The following is an 18,051-nucleotide window of genomic DNA, read 5'->3' as shown; positions in this document are numbered from 1 at the left end:
CCTTGAGATGGTACCACAAAGTTGGATGTTCATAATAGGGTTTTAGAAGGTACGAATTTTCAAAGAGCAGAATTTAAAATTGTATCTGGGGGACATCAGGATACGGCTTCCTGGCATCCATCGAGTTTGCAGGAGCTGAAATTTGTAAATCTTACTTGGTGAGACATATCACTGCCATCAAGGTATAATTAAACACGTGATCAATATGGGTCCAGGACCTTCACGACATTCCCAGAACAGAATTAACTGTTTCTCCAAATCCACCTGAGTTATTGTCCATGTGCAAACGTAGTTTTGATTAGAGTTTGGATCAGCTGCTAAAAAAACTAATCAGGGTTAAAACTATGTGTGTTGTGCAAATGCAGAGTCACTCATTCTTTCATCGATCTGGTTACGCATGTTGTGTGAAGCCCTATCAAGTTAGCCTCTTTGCCTTTTACAGTTTCTTGTCTTGTTTAGCGACGATTCAGAGCTGCTTTTCTTTTGGTTGTGCTGTTCGGACCAAGGTTCCTTGAGACAGTAACAATCACACGCTGTTCCCAAAAACCTTTTGTTCTGTTTCAACGGCTGTGAATTATATGCATTCACAGCCCATAATGACAATTTGTGAATAGTCCAACAGAAGTCTGCCGCTTTCCTTCAGAATAAGGCTGATAAGCACCCACCTTGCCAATTAGCTGTACAAGGCCAAACGGAGCACAAAGTCAACATGGAGCTTCAGAATTTAAATTGACCAGAATGAACAAAGTTGCTTCCTGCAAAGACTCCTGTCTCTTTGCTCCTCCTTTATGTCTTATGCGAGGGGCCAATCATCTCCAAGCCTTACTGCCAGGTTGCTCCTTTTGTCTTAACTGTTTTTGCCTTCTGGCAGCTCTGTGCAAGCGCACACTGGGAATAGGCTCCCGCTATTCCTCTGCCTCACTGATGTCAGATTCTGGAGGCTCCGGAGTCTGCATATAATTCTCTGATGGCCCTGGCCCCATCTTTGTGTCGGATGCAGATCCCTCGTCCATGCCATCCCCTGACTCCAGGACTGGGCCATGTTCCTCCTCACTGTCTGACTCTGCTGCCAGCTCTGTAGGCCGCTACCACATGTGCATGAAGGTTGGCCAGATGGGGTCCTTGCTTCTAAAGGAGGTTCTTTACCTGGTCTTTGAGATATCTGATGTCTCTTGGGTTTCTCATCTTCTTTCTGCAGAGAACTGACCTTGGATGAGCCCCCTCACACCTGCTGGAGTGGAATATGTGGCTATCCCCAATTGGTGTCCCAGGTCCATGTCATCTCGGCTTCCGGGCTGAAGAACCAAGGCTCTGAAGGTGACAATATTGGTTTCAATCCAACCATGATCAAAGAGAAAGGAAACCAGGAATTTGGTGTCTTATCCTAAGTCAGTGTTTCTCAACCTTCTTCACCTGAAGATTGGTGGACCAACTTCCAGAATTCTGAGGAATTCTGGGAGTTGAAGTCCTCCCATCTTCAAGTCAGAAGAAGGTTCAGAATTCTGGGAGTTGAAGTCCTTCCATCTTCAAGTTGTTAAGGTTGAGAATTCTGGGAGTTGAAGTCCTTCCATCTTCAAGTCAGAAGAAGGTTGAGAATTCTGGGAGTTGAAGTCCTTCCATCTTCAAGTCAGAAGAAGGTTGAGAATTCTGGGAGTTGAAGTCCTCCCATCTTCAAGTTGTTAAGATTGAGAATTCTGGGAGTTGAAGTCCTTCCGTCTTCAAGTTGTTAAGGTTGAGAAACATTGTTCTAAGTAGTTGAAACATCTGATAGTGGAAGAGGAGGAGGAGAAGTGTGGAGTCCTTAGTGTTCTCTGAAATTGGCTGTTTTCTTGCAGACGTCTCATTACCCAGCTAGGTAACATCCTCAATGCTAGGGGTGGGCTTTTCTCTTTGCAAGCAAACTTCTTGTATATAAACAGAGAGCAAACCCCACTCCCTTCTAGCATTGCTGTCATGTCCCTGTCGGAATCTGATTCGGAGGGGGAGGCTGAGTAGCTGACAGGGAATGGGAGCCAACTCTGTTGGCTGTGGAAGAAACTGGGGAAGGGCAAAGTCCGGCTGGGCAGAGCAGGGGAGAGGTAGAACAAGGGAGAGGGAGTTCAGAGGAAGACCCAGGCCCACCCCCTCTTCGTCCTAGGGCATGCAAGGAAGAACAGAGAAGGGAGCAACGTGAGTTGCATGGCTTACGGGGGAGGAAAGGGCCCTGATTCCCTTCATTAGCTGCAGCTGGGAACACACTGTTTAAAAGGGAAGCTGGTGCAGCAAACTGTTGGGAGCAAATTATGAATTTATCTGGTATCTTCGAGGCTTATCTGTGTTCCTGGCATCTTTCCAACTCTGTGAGTTTTGTCATGCTTTCAAGCCTGAAGTTTCTTCTCCTGTCAAGTTAATTACCTCAGCTTGGTTTGTTTGGGTTTTTGGTTACAGTCTGTATGTAGCTGGTTTTGGACTGAATTTTCTCCAGTCAAAGGCTGTTCCTGGGAGAGTTTTTCTCCAGCCCAGAAGGACACTGGGGGCAAAGTTGGAGATAATAAAGGGACTCTTATTGCTTATTTGACTGTGTTGCCTTTGTGCCACACCCCAGGTCATCACACATTGAGGTTATTACTTAATTGGGTCATGAAATGTCCGCAATAAAACATTTAACCTCAGAGAGCACCAAGAACCCCACAGTTCAACCCCGAGCTACAAATATTATGTTCTATTGGTGGAATTTCTCATAGTAGTAGAAGAAGCTTGGTCGAAAGTCATAATAGAGATATTTGGAGGATTTTGGAAACGGGTCAGACAATGCGGCAAATAATCGAATTTTAAGGAAGGAATTAAAAGAATCAAAAAGACAAGACAGCTTCCTTAAGGGGAACAAGAAACACGGGTTGACAATTCCTTTTTCTCCGCTTGTGCCTCAGGAGTGGATCCCTACGTGATCATAAAGTGTGAAGGGGAGAAGATCCGATCACCAGTCCTAAAGAACACGATGGCGCCAGAATTTGACGTAAAAGGACTTTTCTACCGCAAGAAACCAAGACAGCCAGTCATAATTCAGGTAAAGCCGAAAGAGTCGCTTTGGACAGTGAGATGAACAACATAAAATAAAATATAAAATAAATAAAAACATAAAATAAAATAAATAAAATGTAAAATAAAATAAATTAAATTAAATAAATAAAGTACAATAAAATAAATAAAACATAAAATAAAACATACAATAAAATAAATCAAATGTAAAATTAAATAAATAAAACAAAATTAAAATAAAAGGTAAAATAAAATAAATAAAAACAACACTTTTATTTATTTTAATGTACATTTTATTTTATGGTATGTTTTATTTATTTTATTGTACATTTTATTTATTTGAATTTTATGTTTTATGTAATTTTACTATTTATTTTATTTTACGTTTCATTTTAATTTTACGTTTTATTTATTTTAAAATAAATATAAAATAAATAAAATAAAATAAAACATAAAATATAATAAATAACATGTACAATAAAATAAATAAAACAAAATTAAAATAGATAAAATGTAAAATAAAATAAAAAAATAAAATAAAACATAAAATAAAATAAATAAACGTACAATAAAATAAATAAAATGTACAATAAAATAAATGAAACAAAATTAAAATAAAAGGTAAAATAAAATAAATAAAAACAACACTTTTATTTATTTTAATGTACATTTTATTTTATTGCATGTTTTATTTATTTTATTTTACATTTTACTTATTTGAATTTTATGCTTTATTTAATTTTACTATTTATTTTATTTTACGTTTCATTTTAATTTTACATTTTATTTATTTTAAAATAAATAAATATAAAATAAATAAAATAAAATAAAACGTAAAATATAATAAATAAAATGTACAATAAAATAAATAAAACAAAATTAAAATGAATAAAATGTAAAATAAAATAAAAACATAAAATAAAATAAAACGTAAAATAAAATAAATGTACAATAAAATAAATAAAATGTACAATAAAATAAAATGTAAATTAAAATAAACAAAACGTAAAATTAAAATGAAACGTAAAATAAATAGTAAAATTAAATAAAACAGAAAATTAAAATAAATAAAATGTCAAATAAAATAAATAAAACATGCAATAAAATAAAATGTAAATTAAAATAAAAGTCTTGATTGGGGGTTTTCAATTCAATGTGTGGAGCGGGAAGGATGCGTGTTTGTGTTTATTTTCATGGTCATGATGTGCACTGAAGATGGTGCTTGATTTTGTTGTACAAGGAGCAATGACAATAAAGTAAACTAAAAGAAAGTTGGAGATCAACGCGTCACTGCACGTCAAGGACCAAAAACCCAACGCAATCCTAGGCTGCATTAACAAGGGATAGAATCAAGATCACGTGAAGGGTTAATACCGCTTTATAAGGCCTTGGTAAGGCCACACCTGGAATCCTGCATCCAGTTTTGGTCGCCACGATGTAAAAAAAAGATGTGGAGACTCTGGGAAGAGTGCAGAGAAGAGCTACAAAGAGGATCAGGGGACTAGAGGATAAAACATACTAAGAACGGTTGCTAGAATTGGGGATGTTTAGGTCTAATGAAAAGAAGGACTAGGGGAGACATGAGAACAGTGTTCCATTATCTCAGGGGCTGCCCCAAAAAAGAGAGGGAGTCAAGCTATTTTCCAAAGCACCTGAAGAGGCAGGACAAGAAGCAACGGATGGAAACTCATCAGGGAGAGAAGCAACCTGGAATTAAGGAGAAACTACCTAACAGTGAGGACAATTAACCAGTGGAACTGCTTGCCACCAGAAGTTGTGGCTGCTCCATCACTGGAGGCTTTTAAGAAGAGATTGGGCAGCCATTTCTCTGAATAAGGTCTTCTGCTTGGACTAGAAGTCCTTCAAGCAGTGATGGAATTCGTCCGGTTCGCACCGGTTCAAAAAACCTGGTTGTTAACTTTCTGAGCAATTTGGTGAGCTGGTTGTTGGAAGAACTCATTAGGGCAGAGAACTGATACAGATAATCAGAGTTGGAAGGGACCTTATAGGTCATCTAGTCCAACCCACCGCCCAAGCGGGAGACCCTACCCCATTTCTGACAAATGGCAGTCCAGTCTCTTCTTGAAAGTCTCAACTGATGGCGCTCCCACAACTTCTGAGGGCAACTTCTGTTCCACGGGTGGATTGTTCTCCTTTTTTCCTGGTTAAACTGGTTGTTAAAAAGTATTTGAATCTCACCGCGGATCTCTTCCAACTCTGCTATTTTGTTATTTCTCACCCGAACCCCGTTCCTTCTTTCTCTCCCTCCAGATCTGGAACCACAACCTGATCACAGATGAATTTCTGGGACAAGTCGCCTTGGTCGGAGACCCCAATGAGCTCCACCCTTTGCACATTCTCCACCTCCAAGACAGAGGGAGCAAACGGGTATCGGATCTGCCCGGCGTTCTTAAGGTGCAGCTGTTGAGTAGCAACGTTCTCACGAGCATCTGAGACCACAGAGCCTTGGGGGGTGGCCTTCTCTGCTCTACGCCATCTTCCACTAGTTCCTCTACGTACGTCTCCCAGTGTGCTTGTCCGTTTGTCTCCATGTACTCCGCATGCCTTCACTTTGGAAATGGGACCAGCCCTGCCACGTTCAGTCTGGGTTGTTTTTCACAATTTGACACAAAAAGGTGCCTTTTTTTCCCAGAAGCCAAAATGCAGTGTTTTGCCCTTCTTCTTCTTCTTCCACCTCCTCTTTCTCTTCCTCTTCCTCCTTCCTTTCATCTCTTTCCCCTTCTTCTTCTTCTTCTTCTTCTTCTTCTTCTTCTTCTTCTTCTTCTTCTTCTTCTTCTTCTTCTTCTTCTTCTTCTTCTTCTTCTTCTTCTTCTTCTTCTTCTTCTTCCACATTTTCTTCTTCTTCCACATCTTCTTCTTCCACATCTTCTTCCTCCTCCTCCTTCCTTTCACCTCCTTCCCCCTTCCTTTCTTCTTCTTCTTCTTCTTCTTCTTCTTCTTCTTCTTCTTCTTCTTCTTCTTCTTCTTCTTCTTCTTCTTCTTCTTCTTCTTCTTCTCCTCCTCCTCCTCCTCCTCCTCCTCCTTCCTTTCCTCTCCTTCCCCCTTCCTCTCTTTCTTCTTCTTCTTTCCTCCTTCCCCTTTTCTTCTTCCTCCCTTCTCCTTCTCCCCCTTCTTCTTCCTCCCTCTCCCTCTCCCCCTCCTCCTCCTCTTCCTCCTCCTCGAAACTGGGAGATCATCAGGAACCAGAGTTGGAAGGTCAACTCCCACAGAGAAATTTACAAGCCAACACTCTGTGCAAGAACTGGACGTTTACACGGAGGGACAGGCAGTCTCTCCTCTGCTCACACACGTGTGTGTGTGTGTGTGTGTGTGACCAGCCTGTGAGCCACATCGCAGCGTTCGCCAAACGGCACATTTTCCACCGATGCGCCGTGGTGGGTGCTGTCGGCATCCTTGGAGGGCAAAGAACGAGAGATGGACAACCTCATTGGACATAATGTAATGATATCTGTGTTGCATTGTTATGCGCCTCTGCAGGTATTGCATTGTATCTAATCTTAGCCATGGACTCCTCTACAGCTTAGCTTGCATTTCATGAACCATTCCAGTCCTTGAATTGTCTTCCGCTGTTGTCCTTTGGGTTTCAACAGGAGCTTTTTTTTTTAATTTCAACAGGAACTGCTTTCGTCTTCCTGGGTTTTTAAAAGATACCTTTTTAAAATAAATAACGAAGTTGAGTGTTTCACAAGCTGAATCCCATCTCCAGTATCCTATAAAGCTGAGTATTCTCACTCAGGTACTTTAAAGCCTTGTGGACTTCAACTCCCAGAATTCCCCAGCCGGCTGGCTAGGGAATTCTGGGATTTGAAGTTCACATGGTTTAACCAGGGCTGTCCAACCTTAGCAACTTTTAAGACTTAAGACAGGGGTCCCCAAACTGGGCCACTTTAAGACTTGTGGACTTCAACTCCCAGAATTCTCCAGCCAGCCGTGTCTGTTTCTTTTTTTCCTCTTAACCTCCTAAAGTGCAGAGAGATTGCAGAGGAAGGGATTACAAGAGAACAAGCGATGCTGGCTGGGGAGAATTCTGGGAGTTGAAGTCCACCAAGTCTTAAAGTGGCCAAGTTTGGAGACCTCTAACTTGAGCAAAGCTGGCTGAGGAATTCTGGGAGTTGAAATCTACCAAGTCTTAAAGTAGCCAAGTTTGGAGACCTCTAACTTGAGCAAAGCTGGCTGAGGAATTCTGGGAGTTGAAGTCCACCAAGTCTTAAAGTGGCCAAGTTTGGAGACCTCTAACTTGAGCAAAGCTGGCTGAGGAATTCTGGGAGTTGAAGTCCACCAAGTCTTAAAGTGGCCAAGTTTGGAGACCTCTAACTTGAGCAAAGCTGGCTGAGGAATTCTGGGAGTTGAAGTCCACAAGTCTTAAAGTGGCCAAGGTTGGAGACCTCTGGTTTACACTATGGAGAAAGACTGAGAAAGACTGTCCTAGATTTACGATTCACTTACAACCAGTGGAACTTTCCAACTTGCCATAAGTCCTCGAAACAGAGCAGGGAAAATATACATATGTGTGTGTATGTGTGTGTATGGTATTCAGCTTTGTTTGGGTATTTTCCCACATCATGGTTGTGCTTTTAAAGTTGTAGCAACATTTCGGCAGAATCTCATCTGCCATCATCAGGCTTCTGTAGCCGAACACAATACAGAAGCCTGATGATGGCAGATGAGATTCTGCCGAAATGTCGCTACAACTTTAAAAGCCCAACTATAACGACGTGGGAAAATACCCGAACAAAGCTGAATACCGAAAATTTTTTTCCAGATCAGAGGTCTTTCTCAAATATTGTGGTTAGTGTGAAATTCACATCCTCATTTGTAAGTTTGTGGCTGCGCAGTAGAAAAATGAAATGATCTGACTTTTGGCCATATTTTAAAGAGTGTTTTCCATATAAATGTCCAGGTGCCACAGAACATTTTTGAGTCGCTGAAGTGCCATTGGCTTGTTTTATTTTTACTCTTGGTTTTTGTTTGTTTCCTTTTTACTCTTCCTGTAGAAATTTCAAAAAAAAAAACCTATTGAAAAGTTAGATGGAATTGAATTTCCATCATGGAACATGCTTTGTCCGTTTTCCGTAGCATCATCCGAGAGCATTGTTTGGGTTTGTTTTTTTTACAGAAGACCCCAAATTCATTTCAAGCTTTTCAATTTCCATTCTGAAGAAACAGCTTCCTTTAAGTCACTAAATGAACTGTTGTAAGTCGAGGACTACCTTTTGGGCTTCTGCTAATCCAAAGGGTGTGTGGGTGGGGGAGGAAAGTCTTATATGTGTTTGAAGCAAGCTCCAATTTTGGGGGTTTGGGGGATCAAATCAGTAGAGAAATCAGCCTTTCTGTGAGAGATGACCAGTTGTCAGAATACCATGTTTGGCACCAAAAGACCAAAAGTGTTTTCATTTATTCTGTTTTATCCTTCTTTAGAAGAGCTTAATATATGTAGTAAAATTAATGTGAAATATGCTGCAATAACAATTAATAACAAGGATTCGCACTAAGGGCAGTTGTGCCGTTCATAAAACCGTAACAATTCACATGTTTGCCATCATCCTGAGAAATCAACCAGCATCCTATCACCCTGACCTTGTTTCCACTACGGTGGAAACTCCTTATTCCTTTTGCGTGAGCTGTCTTCCCAAATAAATCTCCAAATGAAAATGTTACAGCTAATTCTCAATTTACAACCCCAATCGAGGCCAACGTTGTTGCTAAGGCGAGGCAAGTCACGGAGTTGAGTTTTGCCCCATTTTATGACATTTGCTGCCTCTGTTGTTAAGCGAATCACTGCCGTTCTTCAGTTAGTCACATGGTTGCTAAGTGAATCTGTGGCTTCCCCCACGGTCTTGGCTTGCGAAAAGTGATTATAAGACCTCCCAGGATACTAAAAAAAACCCATGATAAGTACAAGTCAGTTGCCAAGCGTCTGAATTTTGATCCACGTGACCCATCGGGATGGTCGTAAGTGTGAAAAAGTTTTTCAGTGCCCTTGTAACACTGAATGGTCACGAAATGAATTGTTGTCAGTTGAGGACTCCCTTTATGTCTTAACCACAATTGATCCAGAAGGAAATTCTACTCGCTATTTTTTCTGCTCTTTATTGTTCCTTTTCCAAAAATTGGATAGTCACTTCATCTTTGTGATGATCCGGAGCGTGACACAAACGTAACAAAATCCAAAAGGTAAATAAATGTCCTTTAATGCCTCCAACTTGGCCCCACTGTTCAATAATTCTCAGCTGGAGATAAAACATACTCAAAAATAGTCTTCAAAAGAAAGCAATACAGTCCGAACTTAATGAGCAGATAGAGGTGAAATAAAAAACCTAAAACAAACTACAATGAAGGAATTTCCACAAGAGAATAGGATGAGTAATTGCCAAATTCAAGGAGATAACAAGGCACAGTCTGTTGGAAGGACGCCGACCAAGATAACTTCAGCCCAAAATAAAACACACTTTGCTTCTGGCAACGCTGTGTTTTAACCGTCTCTCTTATATACTGTTCTCCCCAGCTGCAACCAATGAAGGGGATCATGGCCGCTTCCTCTCTCGTAAGCCAAGTTGTTTCCTTCTCCGTTGCTCCCTGCGTGTCCTAGGATGAAGAGGGGATGGGCCTGGTTCTTCCTCTGACTGCCCAGCCGGTCTCTGCCCTTCCCCAGCCTCCTCCACAACCTCTGGAGCCACATCTCCACTCCCTGTCGGCTGTTCCTCCTCTCCCTCAGAGTCGGTCTCTTAACAAGGGCATGACAATCTTCGGTTTATTTCAGTCTTCTCAAATCTTAGCATAAACCCATAAAACCATTTAAAGTTCCAAATTGTGGGCCAAACATGTGCTACCCTCGATGTCTTCATTGCGCCCTTTTTACTGCTCTTTATTGCCACGCACAATTTTATGACCTTCGTAATGTTTTATTATTCTTTATAATAAGTGTTTTTTCAAGTTTTAGGAAATTTAGGATAGGTGGAGTTCAACTCCCAGCATTCCCAGTCAGCATCCTGGCTGGGGAATGCTGGGAGTTGAAGTCCATAGATGGCAGATGCGGCATTATGGGAGTTGAAGTCCACACAACGTAAATTGACAAACTCTGCTTTGCCATACATCTCTTTTTCTATCTTCTTTGTGGTTTGTCGCTCGGTGTGTCTCTTTTTTTTTTGAATGCATTTTCCTTTCTTACATTTCTAATAACTTTGAAGGAAAAATGAACTTGGGAACGTATTAACATATGACTGTCCCTTTCAATTATGATGTCGGGTAAAACTGAAGGTTTCTGATTCTGCTGGTTCTATCAGCCATTTAATATGTTACATAAAGTCTTTTGTCACTTGCACTTTATTCAGCTGATGCTTTGTGAAATATATGAATGCCGATTTGCCGGAAAATGTCTTGATTATATGGGAATTTTAAAAGCATTAAAATAAGCTGGCTGTATGAGATTTGTAATTAAAAGCCAAAGCTGAACCAACATTTGGACTGTTAATAATAACTGTTTAATTTTGACTGCTATTTGCGTATGATCTTTTCAGGAAACCTGTGCCCCGTTTTTTTCTCACCTACATTGAAAGTCACTGCCAAGAATGGGACCGATATCTTGTAAAAGCGAAAGACCCCTCAGGCATCGTCACAAAATCTCCAGAACTGTAAAGCCTACAAACTTGAAATTTGACACATAGGTTCCTCTCGGCTTCTAGGTGCTCACTAAGAAAGGATTTTTCGAAAGTATTTCCTGTATTATTATTATTATTATTATTAACATGCTCTGATGCTAAGGAGTTCTACTCCGCCTCCCCACATGAAAAGAAATCTGTTCCAAAGGCAAAACACAAGCAGAGGAGAGGAGTTTCAGTTTCAGAGCAGCTTTAGTACAGAACAGTTAAGCTAAGCCACACCCAGGCTCCTTGCTGTCTCCTTGCTCACGCAGCAAATACTGTTTCAGTTTCCAAACAGTCCTCAATTGTCTCACACACTGACGGTATGCTAGCCAGATGAATACCAACGGATGCTGGTAGGCAGAAGGCAGAATTCTCCCCCCCACCTTATTTTCCTCCCAAAAACTATGCCCGGCCACATAGTTTCGTAGCGAAGCACATGGGTATCGAGCTAGTAAGAGAATAAATGTGTTTTCATGAAAGATTGGATAGAAATTGTAAATCTTTTAAAGAATTAAAAGAGCAAGACTGGACCAAACAAAATCGTAGACACACACCAAGTTTGGAGCCTTCTTGATTGGTGACTTATTCAATTGTGGTCATTTTGAATGGTAATTATAATTTTCAAAATAATATAAAATTATTTTAACAGAATATAACCGAATAAGGGAGTTGGAAAGGACCTTAGAGGTCTTCTAGTCCAACCCCCTGCTTAGGCAGGAAATCCTACATGGAGAACAGCTTGACCCCTTCCTCTTTGTGGCAGCCCCTCCAATATTGAAACAGTGCTATCATGTCACCCCTAGTCCTTCTTTTCGTTAAACTAGACACGCCCAGTTCCTGCAACCGTTCTTCATATGATTTAGCCTCCAGTCCCCTAATCATCTTTGTTGATCTTCTCTGCACTCTTTCCAGAGTCTCAACACCCTTTTTTTACATCATGATAACCAAAACTGGATGCAGTCTTCCAAGGGTGGCCTTACCAAGGCCTTATAAAGTGATGTTAACACTTCTTGTGATGAATGAATTCAAAATATTTCAAATGTAAATTATTTGAGGGGGGTGGGGTTGGACTAGATGACCTACACGGTCCCTTCCAACTCTGCATTTGTGATAGCCACACCTTCATTCTTCGCCAGTCAAGAATGCGGACATTGAAATCAGCAACTGTTGTGTCAAAACACATCCGGAGAACCCAGGAAGAAGAAGGGTTTGGTACAAAAAAAGTAGAAGTCTGGTTTTGAAATGGCTGCATTTGCACAAAAATTCTTGAGTCCAATATGAGCACAGGAGGGTTGGGGATATCTTAAAAATAAAGACGTGGAGTTATATTCGGCCTCATTTTATTAAGAATTAAAGATTGAGATGTCAGTTTAAGAAAACCCCTTCCTCTACCTTCCTTCTCCTTCCTTCCTTCCTTCCTTCCCTTCCTTCCTTCCTTTTTCCTTCCTTCCTTCCTTCCTTCCTTCCCCTCCTTCCTTCCTTCCTTCCCTTCCTCCCTCCCCTCCCCTCCCCTCCTTCCTTCCTTCCTTCCTTCCTTCCTCTCCCTCCCTCCCTTCCCTTCCTTCCTTCCTTCCTTCCTTCCTTCCTTCCTTCCTTCCTTCCTTCCTTCCTTCCTTCCCTTCTCCCCTCCTCCCTTCCTTCCTTCCTTCCTTCCTCTTAATATTAATTACAGTTAATAATAACTTCCCGCTTGCAGCCACAAGGTGGTGCTGACACCACTCCTGGCTTTGAATTTGAACAATCCTATTATTCTACAGATGATCCTTGACTTGAGACCATAATTGAGGCTGGAAATATAGTTGTTAAGCAAGCCGGTGCATGGCTGTGCCTGGGTTTATCTGTGGTTGTCATTAAACAAACCAAATTTTCACCAACGGGCCCAAAGTCATCAAGCTGTCTTTCATAGCAAAGGCAGGACTAGAACTCATCATCACCGGCCCAAAGTCATCCTATCTGGCTTTCATACCTCAAGTGGGACTAGAACTCACCGTCTCCTGGTCCAAAGTCACTATCAGTCCAAAATCACTGGTCCAAAGTCACTATCCAAAATCACTTTCATGCCTAAGGCAGGACTAGAACTCACCGTCTCCTGGTGATTGGCCCAGAGTCACCCAGCCGGCTTTCACAACTGGGGTGTGACTTGAACTCAACGGTGTCCCATTTTCTAGCTTGGCACCTTTGCCACTCGGCCCAACGGGCTCCTTCCACCCAAGTTGTCGTCTTTCTGGGTTGTTTTCTATATTCCTCCTCCCTCTCTTGAGAAGGATCAGCCTGGCACGAATGGGTGGCTATTGAAGCGAAGCAGGTGCTTGAATGCCAACGGGGAGCGGAAGAGATCCAAGCAGGACGGAGAAACGGAGATCGACGCCGCGATGCTGCCTTGGTTTCCCTTCCAGACCACGGCTGCTCACCTTGGCTTGGCTCTCTGAACCGGCTTTGAAAGACCCCAAAGAATCCCAGATTCGAGTAAGGAATTTATTTCTTTTAAAAAGAAAAAAAGGGAAATTGCAGCCATTACTAAGGTAAGGAAGGAGGAGAGTTGGGCGATCGAATTTATGGGCATTTTGCACGAAAGCCTTTGGATTTTGTCACTTCCTAGCCGTGTTTTCTTGAGCCTGGATGGATATTTGAGTTGTTATTATTTTATACACAAAAAGCAAACAGCGTACACAGCAAACGAGGTAACTATGCTGGGTTTCATATCACAAATCATTAGTCAAACAGAACTGTCCAGTAACTAGGACGGTTATTATGGTAGTGCTATTATTGTTATTGTTGTTATTATTGTTATTATTATTTTGACTTACTTAGCTGGGGGGTGGAAGGGCCTCCTCTGAATGAAGATAATTTTCAAAAGCAAAAAAAAAATAACTTTATGGAAACCCTGGGGTGCATTGAATTTGCGCTCAAGTCATACAGAGGTTCCTGCTTCCTCCTCCTCCTCCTCCTCCTCCTCCTCTTCCTCTTCCTCTTCTTCTTCTCCTTCTCCTTCTCCTCCTCCTTCTCCTTCTTCTTGCATTTGTCAAGCTTTTAGGAATGTACAGAGTTAAGGCATGTGCCTGGGTTTCAAAGGATACCAGCATCTTCTATGACAGGCGTCGACCAGCCTCTTAGATGGAATAAAAAGTGAACCAGGTTTTTTGGATGAGGATCTGTGAGGTGCAGGATTTTAAGTATCTGGGCAAACAAATTTCTTTCTTTTCCTTTCTCCTTTCTTTCTCTCCTCCTTCCCTCCCTCTTTCTCCTTTTCTTTCTTTCTTTTTTTCATTCTTTCTTTCTTTTCTTTCTTTCTCCTTCCTGCCTGCCTTCATTCCTTCCTTTTCCCCCCTCATTCTCTCTCTCTCTCTCTCTTTCTTTCTTTCTTTCTTTCTTTCTCTCCTTTCTCTTTGTCTTTTGCTTTTGCTTTCTTTTATCTTTTTTCTTTTCTTTCTCACCTTCCTCACTCACTCACTCTTTCCCTTTCTTTCTTTTTTCTTTCTTTCTTTCTTTCTCCTTCCTTTTTCTTTCCCTCTCATTCTCTCTCTTTCTTTCTCTTTCTTTCTTTCATTCTTTCTTTCTTTCCTTTCTTTCTTTCTCCTTCCTGCCTGCCTTCATTCCTTCCTTTTCCCCCCTCTCATTCTCTCTCTCTTTCTTTCTTTCTTTCTTTCTTTCTTTCTTTCTTTCTTTCTTTCTTTCTTTTTCTCTCCTTTCTCTTTGTCTTTTGCTTTTGCTTTCTTTTATCTTTTCTTTTCTTTCTCACCTTCCTCACTCATTCACACTTTCCCTTTCTTTCTTTTTTCTTTCTTTCTTTCTTTCTTTCTTTCTTTCTTTCTTTCTTTCTTTCTTTCTTTCTTTCTTTCTCCTTCGTTTTTCTTTCCCTCTCATTCTCTCTGTTTCTTTCTCTTTCTTTCATTCTTTCTCTCCTTTCTCTGGCTTTTCTTTTTCTCTTTCTTTTCTTTCTCTTTCTTTCTTTCTTTCTTTCTTTCTTTCTTTCTTTCTTTCTTTCTTTCTTTCTTTCTTTCTTTCTCCTTCCTGCCTTCCTTCCTGTTTCTTTCCCTCTCGTTCTCTCTTTCTTTTGCTTTCTTTCTTTCTCTCCTTTCTCTTTGGCTTTGGCTTTCTTTTCTCCTTTCTCTCCTCCCTCCCTCCTTCCCTCTTTCTCTTTCTTTCCTTCCTTCCTTCCTTTCTTCCTTCCTCCACTCATCTCATCAAATGACTTGGTTAAAATTATTTGTCACATAAAAAAAACACTCAACTAGTTAATGGACCAAATGAAGCTCTCAGGTTTTTGAAAACACATTTTCCAGTCGCAAGCCTTAAGTTTGCTTGCATAATAAGCCAGAATTGACTGCTTGCTTGTAATTTGCTAAGCCCCAAGACCTGGCTGCTAAATCATGATGTCTGGGTTTATTTAAAAACATTTAAGCTCCAAACTTTATGTAGATTATGACTTTGTAGAACTCTAACCAGTGAAGAGGAGTAAAAACAGATATTCAGATGGTTGGGTTGGGCTTGCAGTGCTTAATTACAGACACATTTCGTGCTCAATTTTGTGGGGCTGCAATTGAACCATGGAGAAAGCATTCTGGTAGATTTCCACCAGAGGCTAAAGACATTGTTACACGTGGTCCTCGGCTTACGACCACAATGGAGCCCAACATTTCTGTTCTTAAGGAAGGCAGTTGTGCAGTGAGTTTTGCCCCATTTCACAAACTTTCTTGCTAACACAGTACCACAGTTAATAAGTGAATCTGGTTTCCTCCTTAACTTTGCTTGTCAGAAGGTCATAAAAGGGGAATATACTACCCTGGGATGTCATAACTTTGAGTCAGTTTGAGCATCTGAATTTTGGTCACGTGACCATGGGAAGGCTGCAACGGTCGTACGTGTGGAAAACAGTCCTAAGTCCCTTTTTTTCTAGTGCTGTTGTAACTTCAAACAGTCACTAAATGAAGCTTTGTAAATTGAGGACTACTAGTAATAAGTGGAGATTGAGCTGTTGTGCAATCACAACTGCTTTTCCTCATCCTGCCCCCGTCGGAGTCTGAATCCGAGGAGGAAGACGAGCAGCTGACAGGGAGCGGGAGTGTGGCTCCGTTGGTTGTGGAGGAAACTGAGGAAGGGCAAAGTCCGGCTGGGCAGAGCAGGGAAGAGGTAGAACAAGGGAGAGGGAGTTCAGAGGAAAACTCAGGCTCACCTCCCTCTTCATCCTAGGTCACGCAGGGAGGAATGGAGAAGGGAGCAACGTGGTTGCGTGTCTTATGGGCGAGGAAAGGGCCCTGATTCCCTTCATTAGCTGAGCTGGGAATGAGAGTTAAAAAGAGATGCATGCTGAGTGCAGCATCTTCTGGGAACAAACGTGATTTTATCCTGTATTGACTTCGGTTATCTGTGTTCCTGGCATCCTCCCAACCGTGTTGAGCTATTGCCGTGACTTCACATCTGGAATTCTTGCTCCTGCCCTGCCGGATAAATTACCTCATCTTGCCTTGTTTGGACTTATAGTTACAATTTGTGTTGGTCATGTTTTGGACTTGATTCTCTGCAGCCCAAGGCTGTTCCTGGGCGAGTTTTTCTCCAGCCCAGAAGGTAACCAGGACAATTGGGGGCAAAGCTGGAGCTAATAAAGGGACTCTTCTTGATTATCTGACTGTGTTGCCTTTGTGCCACGCCCCTTTGGGTCATCTCAGTCCTAAAACAGGAGGGAACATTGAGGCCATGCAGTCCAGCCCTTGCTGAATGTGTTAATCCAAATTACAGCATCCCAGACCCTGTGAATTTGCATGTGATGTTAGACAAAGTACAGGGCATCTGGATAATTGTTTCGATGTGTTTGGGGAAAACTCAAGCTATTGTTTCTTTGTTGTGGAATGGGCCATCCTGACAAGCTATAACATGCTGTGATAGCCGAACACAAATTTTATGAAATGTTTTGTCAGAAGCCAACTGGATTTGTGATTTGACCTGGCTGCAGAAGTTAGGTTAAAGGAAAGTGATTGTCTGAATATTGTGCCCGCTGGCTGTGTTGGGTGTTTATCTTCCATAAAGGTACACAAACCAGGGGATTTTGTAAACTGAATTCAACTGTGTTTTGAGAAAATTTTAAGTTGTAGTGCAAAGACACATTTTAGAGAGCAAGATTTCTCCATCTTGACAACTTGAAAAGGTGTGGACTTCAACTCCCAGAATTCCCCAGCAAACATGCTGTAAGATATGTAGACTTCAACTCCCAGAATTACCCAGCCGGCATGTTTTAAGATCCGAGAACTTCAATTCCCAGAATTCCTCATCTAACATGCTTGTGAACTTCAATTCCCAGAATTCCTCAGCTAACATGCTTTAAGATGTGTGAACTTAAATTCCCAGAATCCCCCAGTCAGGCTCTTTAAGATATGTGGACTGCAGTTCCCAGAATTCCCAAAGCCAGCGTATTTTAAGATAAGTGGACTTCAGCTCCAAGAATTCCCTAGCCAACATGCTGTAAGATATGTGAGCGTCAATTCCCAGAATTCCCCAGCCAGCAATAGATCCTTCACGACTTTGTGTAGGGTAAACAGTTTTGCCAGAGAGGCTACCTAAAATTCACAGAATATAAGGATTTGGAAGGGATCTGAGAGATCATATAGTCCAACCCTTTAATCAGTACAGTACTCTAAAAAATTCTGACAGATCATCCTCCCTTCGTGTTAAATGTTATTTTGTCTGCAGAACAAAATAAGAACAAAACCCTGGAAAAAATGTGATTTGTGGGTGTTTTTCACACTTATGACCATTGCAAATATCCCCATGGTCACATGGTTAAAATTCAAATGCTTGGCAACCGACTCGTATTTATGACAGTCCCTATGTCCCGGGGAATCACGCAATCCCCTTTTTGCAACCTTCTAACGAGCAAAGTCGATGGGGAAAGTCAGATCCACTTAACGACCGTGGGACTCACTTAACGATGGCAGTGATTCACTTAACAACGGTGGCAAAGAGAGGCCATGAAATGGGGTGAAACTCACTTAAGAACTGTCTCGCTCTGCAAGAGGTTTGATTGGTGCCGTAAGTTGACGACTGCCTGCATTCCTTTTGTGAGGAACACTTTTGAAATAACTTATTCATGAGGACTCGCAACTGGCTGACAAACTACTCAACGAGTAGTCCTTAGTGGATCTAAGTCTACATGGAGGGAAGTAAGCAGTGGGGTGCCAAAAGTTCCGTCTTAGGCCCAGGACTCCTCAACATCTTCATAAACGACTTAGATGAGGGAATAGAAGGGGAACTTACCAAATTTGTAGATGATACAAATTCCTGAGAGCATTTACACCAAGACAAATTCCTTGTGTGTCCAATCACACTTGGCCAATAAAGAATTCTATTGTATTGTATTGTATTGTATTGTATTGTA

The 18,051-nt window shown here is 41.4% G+C and overlaps 1 protein-coding gene and 1 long non-coding RNA gene across 2 annotated transcripts in view; both read left to right on the top strand.

Annotated features, from left to right (window-relative positions):
- LOC148125223 (uncharacterized) overlaps positions 1-10,495 on the top strand; it is a 301,326-nt gene extending 290,831 nt beyond the window's left edge. The window contains exon 2 of the long non-coding RNA XR_015744392.1: positions 6,850-10,495. This is a non-coding gene — a long non-coding RNA (uncharacterized LOC148125223). The remainder of the gene's footprint in view (positions 1-6,849) is intronic.
- CAPN5 (calpain 5) overlaps positions 1-10,495 on the top strand; it is an 85,351-nt gene extending 74,856 nt beyond the window's left edge. Inside the window, exons 11-13 of the mRNA XM_087937808.1 lie at positions 1,199-1,317; positions 2,910-3,046; positions 5,290-10,495. Of these exons, the coding sequence (XP_087793934.1) occupies positions 1,199-1,317; positions 2,910-3,046; positions 5,290-5,472 (439 nt within the window). The 3' untranslated portion in view covers positions 5,473-10,495. The remainder of the gene's footprint in view (positions 1-1,198; positions 1,318-2,909; positions 3,047-5,289) is intronic.
- Positions 10,496-18,051: the final 7,556 nt, after the last annotated feature.

The sequence above is a fragment of the Pseudonaja textilis genome, chromosome 7 (assembly GCF_049901715.1).
Source record: "Pseudonaja textilis isolate UNSWEBS1 chromosome 7, rPseTex1.2, whole genome shotgun sequence".
NCBI lineage: Eukaryota > Metazoa > Chordata > Lepidosauria > Squamata > Elapidae > Pseudonaja > Pseudonaja textilis.
This window is presented reverse-complemented; position numbering and strand designations above follow the sequence as displayed.